This window comes from Panthera tigris, chromosome A1 (assembly GCF_018350195.1).
Source record: "Panthera tigris isolate Pti1 chromosome A1, P.tigris_Pti1_mat1.1, whole genome shotgun sequence".
In the NCBI taxonomy this organism is placed as follows: domain Eukaryota; kingdom Metazoa; phylum Chordata; class Mammalia; order Carnivora; family Felidae; genus Panthera; species Panthera tigris.
This window is the reverse complement of record NC_056660.1, coordinates 82,359,183-82,371,407: the sequence shown is the minus strand read 5'-3', so window position 1 is coordinate 82,371,407 and position 12,225 is coordinate 82,359,183. Positions and strand designations below refer to the sequence as shown.

Here is a 12,225-nt window from a genome sequence, read left to right as displayed (position 1 = left end):
GGGAGTGGCAATAAGGGCCATAAGGAGGGTGGCCTGGAGTCCAGGACACCAGTGACGTGTTTGTCTCGGGCGTCCAGGCTTCAGAGGCCGTTCCATTTTGAGTGACTGAGGGGCCTATCCAAGGGGCCCTATCTGGCTATGGGGGTCATACAGGCTGGATACAATCCCAGCCCCACCACTTCCCGGCCCTGAGCCCCGGGCCCCAGGCACCCTCAAACTGCCAAATGGGGAGAATAATAGTACCTGCTTCAAGGGAAGTTAGCAGGCATAGCTGAGATGATGCCGACAAAGTGCTTGGCCCAGCGCCCAGCACATAGTAAGTGCTCAAGAAATAGCAGCAAATTATTATGACTCAGAGGTCAAGGTGGGGTAGAACAGCCTGGGGAGTCATCCATTATGGGCCCCGGTCAACCAGAATCCTGGAGACTGCCACTGGCCACCTTCCCTTGCTCAGACCCCCATCTGGGCTGCTGCTTCTGGGAAGTTCCCAGCCTGCTAGGAGAGGGCAACTGGAGGGCAGACCCCGAGGAGGCCCCAGCGTCAGAGCAGGCTCTGGCCTCTTGCCTTGGCACCTCATCCTGCCCCTCCCAGGGGATTCCTCCTTCAGCAGGAGCCAAAGTCTAGAGCCAAACAGGCTCTAAATTCATAAAGCAACGGAGTAATTAGGGTGTGTGAATGATTATTTCCAACTTTATTTTTCTAGATAAAATGAAAATAAGTGGGCCAACAGAGGAATTTCCATTTGGGGCAGTGCAAGAAAACGTATTTTGGGACCCCGTTAACTTCCTGGGTTACAGGCAGTGCTGTGGGCCCATGTAAGCCCCACTCTGGACCACAGGAGGGTGGTCCACTACCCTTCTACCATTCCTGCTTTCAGCCCCACCCAAAGCCTCACTTCCCCTTCCCTTCTGGCAGGTGTGGCTAAGCAGGGTCCCTGTGACCATCCCTCCATGGTGTGAGGATGCCCTCTGGAGGGTCAGTCTCCTCCCACAGGGATGGAAAGGGAGGAGGAATGGGTAAAAGAACAGGGATGCTCCCTGGGGCTGAAAGTCATTCACTCATTCATTCCATTCATTCATTTAAGCTCCTATATGATAGGGAACTCACGGCCTAGTGGAACACGCCACAGCAAACACACTGAAGAAAGAGAAGTGGTGCTCTGCCTAGCCCACAGCAAGGAGCCTCTCTGAACAACGAACGGATGCTAAAGCCGAGAGGCAAAAGATGGGTGGTCATTAACAAGACAGAGCCTCCATTCCCCCATCTGCAAAAGGGATTATCACGGTACCTCTATCATAGGTTGCTGTCCAGATGCAATGTCAGCTACTAATATTTTTATGGGCAGGCAGGGTGCACACGAGAGGGGCTGCAAGGCCAGAGAAACAGCAGAAGGGGAGGAGGGTCGGTGAGATTTGGGGTGGAGGAGGCTTTTAAAGGGTGACAGAGTTTCAGGGCACATAGGAAGAAGTGGGTGGAACAGACATTCAGGCAGAGGGAACAGCATAAGCAAGGGAATAGAATCTGACGTTTGAGACCCGTCTGGACCATTTCTCAGAGCTCTGTCAGGTTAATGCTTGGGATCCAGTTAGGTCATTCTGTGCAGACAGCCGAAACCAGGCCAAGGTCAAGAGGATCCAGAGCAGAAGTGACGCAGGGTCAGAGGTGCAGAGGTTCCCAGGAAGGGAGGACACCAGTCCTCCTTCCCCTCTGCCCTCCATCTCACCACGGGTTACTTATTCAGAGTGGTCTCTTGTCCTGGCCTCAGCCTGTCAGATGCCTCCCTCTCTCAGTACAGTATGGCCTGACAGCTCTCCAAGTCTCTGGAGCCTTCTCTCCTTATTCAACCATCATTTATTAAGCACCTACTGAATGCCTGGGTGCTAAAGCTGGCATGGACCACCTCCCACTGCGAGATGGTTAAGCTGTTGGTAGCCTCAAATGGGCCTTGCTGGAATATTTACACCATGGAAACCTGCCAACGCTGTTTATCAGCTACCTTTTTCTCCCAGAGGGCCTGTTGCCAGCACACCATTGCCCCCTGCCCAAGTAACGGACACAGAAAGGCAGGCCCCCACCTGTAGGGACTCACACACAAGAGGAAGACCATAGCCTACTGGAGCAGGCTGTGTAGTTTTCCAGGACGCAGGGGTGAACTGGGAGACCCATTCTTGAAAAGGGGGCATAAATGCTCACTAGAAACTGAACCAAGCTGTTCAAATAGCACTAGTGTGCCTCGTTCCCATTTTAGAGGCAAGGAAACAGAGGCACAGAGAGGCAGAGTCACCAGTCCACGTTCACACAGTAAGAAGTGGCAGAGTTGAGATTTGAACCTGGGCCACTGGATCTGGAGTCCTTGCTTTTAACTTCTGCCCTTGACTGTCCCATGTGCAATTATTACAACGCCCAGGCCCCCATCCCCCCAACCCCAGCCCCCCACACACACCCCTAAGCAGCCAGCACAGTACTACGCAAGACCATGGAGGCCTGACTGGTTTTGCTGCCCAACTAGTTTCCATTCTCCTGGGGCTAAGGTTTGTGTCCTCTCCACCTGGCTGCCCATGACAGTGCCCCTCACAGGAAGATATTGTGTTTGTTGGTCTCAGTGTCTGAAGAACCTTCTGGAAGGGAGCCCTGGTCCCCCATGTGCAGGGCTAGGGCTGACTAGAAGGAAGGAGTGCATTGTGCAGCAAGGAGAACAAAGAGGCTTTGGCTTTGGGGAACACAGCAGGGTCCATTGAATGCCATGGTTAAGGTGCCCATAGGGGCACAACGAGGACCACCCCACCCCAGCCACCGCCCACTGCTTCTCTCTTCTTCCAGAATAGCATGAGCACACGGACTTGCAGTGCCCCCAGCCCTGGCTTCCCTGGGTCACATCCAGCCCTCACAGGATCCTCATCGCCACAAGGTAAAGTGAGCCTGGCCCATCAGCTGACATCAATGCCCCCGTTTTCCAGGTAAATATACTGGCACAGCGGCCAAGGATTTCCCGAGGCCTTCTCAGGTGCTGGGCTCCCTACACTCATCACCTCATAAAGACCTCCCCACAACCCTGTGGAGGAGTCTCCCGTTTGACAGATGTGGACACTGAGACTCAGAAAGCAGACTTGCTTGGGGTGGTCCAGCCACCGGCAGATGTGGGCCAAGCAGCCATGACCACAGCAGGGACCCTGGGCAGACTCCAGAGGGGCTGCTGAGCCAGATGGCAGCACTGCCCCCACCATCAGCTCCTCGCTGTCCTTGGGAGCTTGCTTGTGCCAGCTCGCTGGGATGGCTTGACACCTCACTTCCACCTGGCCCTCCTTCCCTTCGTTCACGTGGGTCACTCCCGTGCCTGACCACCCCCCCCTTCCACAACTCTCCACCCCGACCAGGCGCTCACATCTCACATCCTCTGCCCCAGCCATTCCCTCTACCTAGAGTGCCCTTCCCTTTAGTGCTGAGCAAGCCAACTCTTCCAGCAACTTCTCTCTCCTCCCTGGACTGGCAGAAGCTCTTCAAGACTTTCCCAAGACCCTGTGCCTATCTCCTCAGCACCCGGAGGCCTGGATCTTCAGTACCTGCCCTGCCCGGGGAGGTGACCCGCCAGTATCCACAACTCCCCATCAAGGCAGGTCAGGACTGGTGTCCCAGGAGTGGCAAGGAGTGCTATGGGGATGGGGCAGTGCCAGTTCTGGGGGGCCATGGAGGGGTCTCTCTGGGGTAGTATTCCTGCCCACAGGCCTTCTAGGGAGTCTTCCAGAGCCAGGAGAGTCACCTGACCTCCAGCTACTAGGGCTGGCTGAGACCCACCTCTGCTTCTCATGGCACTCCAGCTCAGGTGCCACCATTCTGACTTACATCCAGGCTCCCCTCCCCAACCCAGCTTCCAGAACTCATATTTGCAGATATTGATAGAGCCCTCTTCCAGCCAGGTTCCTTTCCCCACCCTGGGCAGTGCAATGAAAAGCACCTGAGCCTCGCCGCTCCCCCACCCCCCCGCCTCAAACCCAAGGAAAGGACTAGGGGTGCTCTCCCCACGCCCCTCCGCCTGACAAGCAGCCACAGTCCCAGCCTCCTCACCCGCCCTGTTCCAGGACCCCGCTGGAGGCTTGGGGAGTGGGGGACACAGCTCACAAAGAGCCTTTTGAGCCCCGCGCCTAGGGAACGCCCCTGCCCAGGCCTAGGGAAGGGATCTAAGGCATGAGGCTTTGCCCTCCAGGACCTGGGAAAGGTCCTGGGGCCAGCTTGTTGGGGGAGGGGGCATCAGAGCCCAGTAGTCTCCCTGGAATCCCGCCCCCACATCCTTGTCTCTATGCCCCCAACCCCTGGTCCTGGGGCTCCCACTCCAGCCCATAGGGTGACGCCCAGGGAGGGAGGGGGCTGTGGGAGCCCTGAAGGCTTGGCGGGGTGGGGGTTGCGCCTGGAGCCCAGAGATGGAGGCTGAGGGCCAGGAGTGCGGGGATGGAGGGGCTGCGGCTAAGGTCACCCTGGACGCCAGGGTCAACTCACCCATCTCCAGCCCGGTCTCAGCAGCGGAGGCAACAGCAGCAGCATCGGCGATGGCTGCGTGGCCCTCGAGGCCCCAGCGGGGAGATACTGGGGTCTGCTACAGCCTCTCACCCCATCTCGAGCTCCTGCAGAGTCTGGGGCGAGCGCAGGGCATCGCGGGCATCCCGACCCAGCGCCCGGCCCACATCCCCCTCTCACGCCCCCACCTCCACACTTTCCTGCGGTCCAGGCACTGCCACCAGGCTGCACCCTGGGACGCAGCGTGGGGGCAGGTCTCCCCGGAAGGGGCGTGTGGGACGAGAGGGGTGCGAAGGCGAGGCCTGAGCGCGGCAAGCAGAGGTGCCAGCTCCCGCCTGGCACGGAGGCTCCGGACCCCGCCCCACCCCCCACCGGAGACCCCTCCCCTCCTTTCGCAGTGCCCAGCTGGGCCTGGAGGGGACATCGGAGCCCAATAGTCTCCCTGGCATCCAGCCCCCACCTCCCTGTCTCGACGCCCCCAACCCCTGACCCGGGGCTCCCGCTCATGCCCCTAGGGTCACTCTCAGGGAGGGAGGAGGCTGTGAGAGCCCTGACGCCGTGGGAGGGTGGTTGTGCCAGGAGCGCGGAGATGGAGGCGGAGGGCCAGGAGGAGGGCGTGGATGGAGGGGCTGTGGAGCGGGTTCCCTGGGATGCCAGGGTCAACTCACCCATCTCCAGCCTGGTCTCAGCAGCGCAGGAAACGGCGGTGGCGGCGGCGGCGGCGGCGGCGGCGATGGCTGCGCGGTCCTCGAGGCCCCGGCGGGGAGATGCTGGCGTCTGCTGCAGCCTCTGACCCCATCTCAGGCTCCGGCGGAGGCTGAGGCATGCGCCCGGCATCGCGGGCATCAAGGCCCCGCGCCCGGCCCATAGCCCCGCGTCCCGGCCCCACCTCCACCCCTTCCCGCGGTCTAGGCATGGCGGCCAGTCTGCACCCTGGGACGCGGCGCGGGGAAGGGGCCCCCCGGGAGGGGCGTGTGGGGCGAGAGGGGTGCCAAAGGCAGGCCGGAACGCGGCGAGCAGAGGTGCCCGCTCCCGCCTGGCTCGGCAGCTCCGGACCCCGCCCCACCACCCACCGGAGCCCCCTCCCCTCCGTTCACAGTGCCCCGCTGGGCCTGGGCGTGGGAGTGGGAGCCCAATAGTCTCCCTGGCATCCGGCCCCCACCTCCCTGTCTCGAAGCCCCCAACCCCCGGGCCCGGGGTTCCCGCTCCCGCCCCTAGGGTCATGCTCAGGGAGGGAGGGGGCTGTGGGAGCCCTGAAGACGTGGGGCGGGGAGGGTTGTGCCGGCAGGGCGGAGTTCAAGGCGGAGGGCTAGGAGTGCGTGGATGGAGGGGCTGTGGCGCGGGTCCCCCGGGACGTCAGTGTCAACTCACGCATCTCCAGCCTGGTCTCAGCAGCGGAGGCGGCAGCGGTGGCGGCGGCTTTGGCTCCGCGGCCCCCGCTGCCCCAGGCTGGGAGATGCTGGCTTCCGCCACAGTCTCTAGTCCCATCCCGGGATCCGGAGGCGGCTGCAGCGGGCTCCTGGCTTCTCGGGAGTCGCGGCCCCGGGCCCGGTCCCTATCCCCGCCTCACGCCCCCACCTCCACCCCCTCCCGCGGTCCAGGCACGGCCGCCTGGCTGCACCCTGGGCCGCGGCGCGGGGGAGGGGCCCCTCGGGAGGCGCGCGTGGGGCGAGAAGGGTGCCAAGGCAAGACCCGAGCGTGGTGAGCAGAGGTGCTGGCTCCCGCTGGGTTCTGTGGCTTGGGACCCAGGGACCCCGCCCCACCCCCCACCGGAGCCCCCTCCCCTCTGTTCTCTGCACCGCGCTGGGCCGGCGTCGGAGCTGTGAGTACCCTTGACAGTTAGGCCTCTGTGGCATGCGCAGTGGTTGCCTCTTCTGAAGTGCGCAAGCGCGCTTGTGTTTGGTGGTATTGCTTGTTGCCGGTTACTGAGAAGTGGCAGCTACCCAAACGCGGATCCTCACTGCTGGGGTGTTGTGGCCAGGCGGGTTTGGCCTGTCTCCGGCGCTAGTGTTGAGCTCGGGAGGTAGTGGAAAGGGAGGGCGGGGTGAAGTCTCTGTGGAGCCCGCAGGCTTCACAATGAAGAGGATTTGGGGGTTCGGGAGGGAGAAGGGCATGTCGCCCTTGGGCTCCGCTTCTGGCTTGCAGAGGCAGGGCAGGGGCGTTGGGCAGAAGAACAATGGAATTGACAACTTGCTGCTGGGTTACCATGTCCAAGACAGAGATCTCAGAAAGATCCACAAGGCTGCCTGTGTGGGCAACGCAGCGCAAGTGCAGCAGATTCTGTTCTTCGCGGAAAATGGCGTGGATGATAGAGACAAGATGAACAGGTAATAGGGGCTTGGAGGCTGGCAGGGAGGAGGCGGGACGGACCTGGGAGAAGAGCACACCTGGCCTAGCTCTATCTGTGCATCCGAGCCCTCCCTCAGGGTGCTGGGTTCTCTTCCCTCCTGAGATCCCGCTGCCCCTCGGTCGTGGGAACCCTACGTGGTCTAACACCAGGCCGACAGCATGAGCGGCAAAAACAATGTCTTCAGCTGCCCTGGCACGTACTTGTTAATTCCTGAATAGACCACTTGACTCTCAAGTTTGATGTGATTTACCCAAATTTCAATAGTTATACACATGAAATTAAGTGTTGACAACATGTTGTTTTTAATGGACTCATTTTCATACCATTGTAAGGGCTGAATTGTACTGTAGGGCTAACGCTTAGCTTGAAAGTAACAACTTTGTTCTGACACTGAAGGTCAAAAGATAACAACCTTGCTTTTATTCTTGTAAATCATACTTCATACTCTTGTGGCTCAGGCTTTACCAATGAAGGGAACAAAACCTCAAAAAGAGCATCAGAGACAAGGTCAAGGAGATCCACTGGTTGCAACTTAGCGGCAAAAAGTCTAAAATAATTACCTCATTCGATAACTGTCTCTGACTCATCTGGCAACTGTTTCTAACTCATCTGGGAACTGTTTATCTGTTCTGTTCCCAGATAATGATAAAACGATGTGATCGGCTTTAAAAACTCTGTAAACTGGCTGTTCGGGCCACACTCTTATCAAGAGTGTTGGTCCCAATGGGTTGGCCTTGCCTCTCATTGTAATAAACTTTGTTGCAACTTTCACTGGTGCCCGTAGCATTGTTTCAGGAGTTGCGTGGATGCAACACCATAACGTCATAGAAAAGTGCATAATGGGAGAAATAATTCCTGTAATCAACTTCTGGGCTAGAAATTCTTGGGACAAAATCCAGTATCCAGTTTATGTCTGTGTACACTTAGGTATGTATGCTATTTCCTGAGGGACCTTGGAAGGACATTTTCAAGTGGAAGATGGCTCTGAATAGGAGGACTCCTTTTTCTCAAAATGTGTACCCTTCCTGTATTTGTCAGTGTTAGGTAAAGCAAATGAAAGCATCCTGGTTTTAAGAATTTTGAGCTACACATGCTCTTCTTGTGATGTCATTAAGGAAATTTTTGGACTCACTATCTTGTACATCTGAAAGTGATAGAACACTGTATGTTAACAAACTGGAATTAACCTAAGAACTTATGTTTTTGTATAGGAGGTAGATTTGCCCTTCCAGATATCAAAATGTACCTGAAATTTCCACAAATTATTCATTTACAAACAGCTGAAAAGACCGATAAAGGAGTGGTGCAGAGTAGAACATGACCAACGCTCAAATATACATAAGACTTTTGAATTTGATACTGGTGACATTTCATATTAGTAGGAAAAGGTGAATTATTCATAAGTAGTGGAGAAACAGCCGATTTGGAGAAAACTTGTTAGAATTTTATCTCCCTAAAATAAGTTCCAGATGGGATATCAATTTAAAAATTGTAATATGCAAAATAAGAAAAGTGACAGAAAAAAATCCCACAAGTGCCTATTTACCCATCTTAAGAATGACTTGAAAAGCAAGACTTTTGGGGGGTGCCTGGGTGGCTCAGTCAGTTAAGCCTCTGACTCTTGATTTCGGCTCAGGTCATAATCTCAGGTGTTCATGGGTTCAAGCCCTTCGACGGGCTCCCTGCTGTCAATGTGGAGCATGCTTGGGATTCTGTGTTGCTTCTCTGTCTCTCTCTTTCTCTCTCTCTCTCTCTCTCTCTCTCTCTCTCTCTTTATCTCTCTCTCTCTCTATTTCTATCTCTCAAAAAAAAAAAAATTGGGGCCCCTGGGTGGCTCAGTTGGTTAAGCGGTCTGACTTTGGCCCAGGTCATGATCCCATGCTTTGTGGGTTCGAGCCCCGCTTCAGGCTTTGTGCTGACAGCTCAGATTCTGTGTCTCCCTCTCTCTCTGCCCTTCCCTTGCTTGCACACTGTGTCTCTGTCTCCCAAAAATAAATAAATATTAAAAATGTTTTTTTAAATCAAGAATTCTGGAGATTGATTTAGCAACATAAAAAACTAAAAGCCTCTATCAGAAAATAATATTATTAAAATAAAAGACAATGCACTTGCAAATATTTACAACATATTTGTATCCGACAACAGAATCTATCTTCGTTTTACAGAGAAGTCTTTGAAATCAAAACGAACAAAAACCTGTAATTTGAAATCGTGCAAAGTATTTCTTTGCATATCTACAAGGGACCAGTGGACATAGGGAAATATACTGTCCCTGGGAAAAAAGAAATTTAAGTGAAAAAGGGACTGAAATACGGTTTTCCGTCTACAACCTTTGTGAAAATAGAGTGATGGTGCTTATACTGCCGCTTAAAGTTTAAGTTGTTTTCGACTTTCCAATAGACAATTTGGTGTAAGTACCACATTTAAAAAATATGTATTCCTTTTACCCATCAATTTTATTTCTACTAAAATATCTTTAGGAAATCACTAGAGATAAATGGCATACATTTTGCTTTTCTCAGCACTATTTAAAATAGCAATGTATTAAGAAGAACTCGTATAATGGCTTTTATAAGTAAATGTCATTACATCCATAAGATGGATATGTGATCATTGAAAGTGGCATAGATAATAGATATACACAGAGATGCAGAGCTGTGCTTTAGTTGATCATTAAGTGAGAACAAAAATCAGTGTGATCATAGGTACACACAAGCAGTTTTATGTTAAGCCCAAAAATGCACAAAATGTGATGACATTTGTTATTTCTGAGCCTTTGTATTTACATGCATTTTTCTTTGCCTTCAAAGAAAATCTGTGCTTTCTGCAGGAAAAGGTGTATAAAGGTCCTATTAAAAGTTTATTATCAACAGAAAGGGTTTATTGTCGTTGAAGTAATCCTGGAGAAGAGCAAGAATATTGATCTTATATACATAAAAATAATTTCTCACTTTGTGTTAAAAAATATTTTTGGATGTAAAATAAGAAAAGTGAGTTAATTAAAATGTTTTTTGAGGACTGGCATATTTGGACAACTTTTGGCCTCTTCAGAAGTAAAGGGAGTATTTTTATTTGCACTTGTAGATTTTATTATGCATATATTAAGCATATACATATGTTTTCTGTTATAGGTAGCTTTATTACGTGTAATAGGTAAATGATTTATATTAATCATGAAAATAAAATATATTAGTTGTGTCCTTGTGAAAAAAATAAGACCTAGCAGATATAAGTTTACTGTTTCAGAAGTATGCTTTCCTTTATATACCTTTTCTTTAAAAATATTGAACTCTCCAAATGTATTTATCCACTCTTTCCATCCATTTATTTATCACCTAGAACCTGCACATATATTATATAGCGGAAATACTCTACCCAAGATCCTTTTGTTCTCAAAGACTTCATTTTGCACAGTATGAGCAAGAGGAGGAATTTTATTTATTTATTTTCTAAAGATTTTTTTTTAAGTTTAATCATTTATTTTTGAGAGGGATGGGGTGGGGGTGGGGGTGGGGGGAATGGAAGGACAGAGAGAATCCCAAGCACGCCCCGTGCTGAAAGCAGGAACTTTTGCAATACACTTTTCAAAGAGTCCCAGCACGGGGCTTGAGCCAGTGAACATGAGATCGTGACTTGAGCCCAGATCAAGAGCTGCACGCTTAACAGACTGAGCCACCCAGGTGCCCCAGCTTTTATCTTGTTTACTTTATGTTTTAAGTGTTATTTATTGTTGAGGGTGAAAGCATGAGCAGGGGGAAGGGGAAAGGGAGAGGAGGGACAGAGCATCTAAAGCAGGCTCTGCACCAGATTTTATTTTTAAGTAATCTCTATACCCATCGTGGGGCTCAAATTTACAACCCTGAGATCAAGGTCCTATGCTCTACTGACTGAGCCAGCAAGGCACCCCTAAGATGAGAAATTTTACATTGAACTATTAGGACTTAATCTCAATGGGAAGTTTTCCTCCTTCCTTTCAAATTTTCTGAAGATAGGAAATTGTAAAAGATAACCTTTACCTTACCTTCTGAAATTTATGAGAGTAGTAACTACTAATATTGATCACTGGAAATACTTGATTTTCGTACAATCTGTAGACCTCAATATTTAATAAAATGAGCTGTTCCTAGTCATTGGAATCCTGAGTTTCCTGTGGCTTAAACTTTCTTGAGAAGCAAAGTAAGAAGTTCTTAAAAATGTTTTCCTTTTGTTAATTTTGTCCTCTTTTCCTATAATGCTTTTCAGAACTAAAATTTATTTAAGTGCCAATCATATGACTAGAACTGCAATAGACCTATTGTATATACCATCATTTCACATAATGGAAGGCACCAAGATTCTATGCTGTCCCACTATTTTATATACCAATTACTTTTTAAAGTCCTGCCATTTTCAGTTGTAAGACATTTTGAGTTATAAATTGCATTCCAATGTCAGAGATATTAAAATGTGACAAAATGAGCATGTTAGAATCATTGAAATGCAGTATTCTTGCTAATCCTTAAAACATGTCTGCAAAGTAGGTGTAATTGTATCAAGGTACCTAATTGAAGTGTTGTTTATGTAAAGCAGTAGTAATGGTAAAAATTATATTATCCAACAACTATTGAGATGTTATTTGTGCTAGGAAGTGTTCTAAATACTTGCATAGATCCTCATTTAAGCATCACAACGAGGTCTTGTGAGATAACTACTCAGTATTTTATTTTATTTCATTTCATTTCATTTCATTTCATTTCATTTCATTTTATTATTAATTATTTTATTTTATTTTATTTTATTTTATTTTATTTTATTTTTTTAATGATCTCTACACCTACTGTGTGGCTTCAAACTCACGACCCTGAGATCAAGAGTTACATGCTCTTCAGACGGAGCTAGCCAGGTGACACGAGACAACTACTATTTTTATCCCCTTTTGTTGAGGACATTGAGGATAAGTCTAAGCAATAGCTAGTGAGTGACAGAGTTAAACTAGGATTCAAACCCAAGTGGAGCTGAATCCCGATGTCATACTCTGTCTCTTCAAACAGGCTGCTTTTTTATTAGTGTGATGAGTAATCACTACTAAACATTGTACTTTCTCCATAGGAAAACTGAACCTTTGTTTTGGAGGCATAGGAATAACATGCTACTTAATGTTTACAAATTCTTGAATTAACTGCAAGTTTTGAGAGAGTGCACTATCATTTCCTAAAAAGTCCTCTCACTTTTTTAGGACTGCTCTCCATTTGGCCTGTGCCAATGGCCATCCAGAAGTGGTGACCCTCCTACTAGAGAGGAAATGTCATCTTAACCTCTGTGATCATGAAAACAGGACAGCTCTCATGAAGGTATGTAGTACCAGCTATGTCTGCCTGAGATAGATT

At 50.5% G+C, this 12,225-nt stretch overlaps 1 protein-coding gene across 4 annotated transcripts in view; it reads left to right on the top strand.

Annotated features, from left to right (window-relative positions):
* Nucleotides 1–6,415: 6,415 nt before the first annotated feature.
* LOC122237254 (ankyrin repeat domain-containing protein 26-like) overlaps nt 6,416–12,225 on the top strand; it is a 40,748-nt gene continuing 34,938 nt past the window's right edge. For all 4 annotated transcript variants that reach the window (XM_042980890.1, XM_042980883.1, XM_042980896.1 and 1 more), the window contains exons 1-2: nt 6,416–6,836; nt 12,075–12,189. In XM_042980890.1, the coding sequence (XP_042836824.1) occupies nt 6,586–6,836; nt 12,075–12,189 (366 nt within the window). In that variant the 5' untranslated portion in view covers nt 6,416–6,585. The remainder of the gene's footprint in view (nt 6,837–12,074; nt 12,190–12,225) is intronic.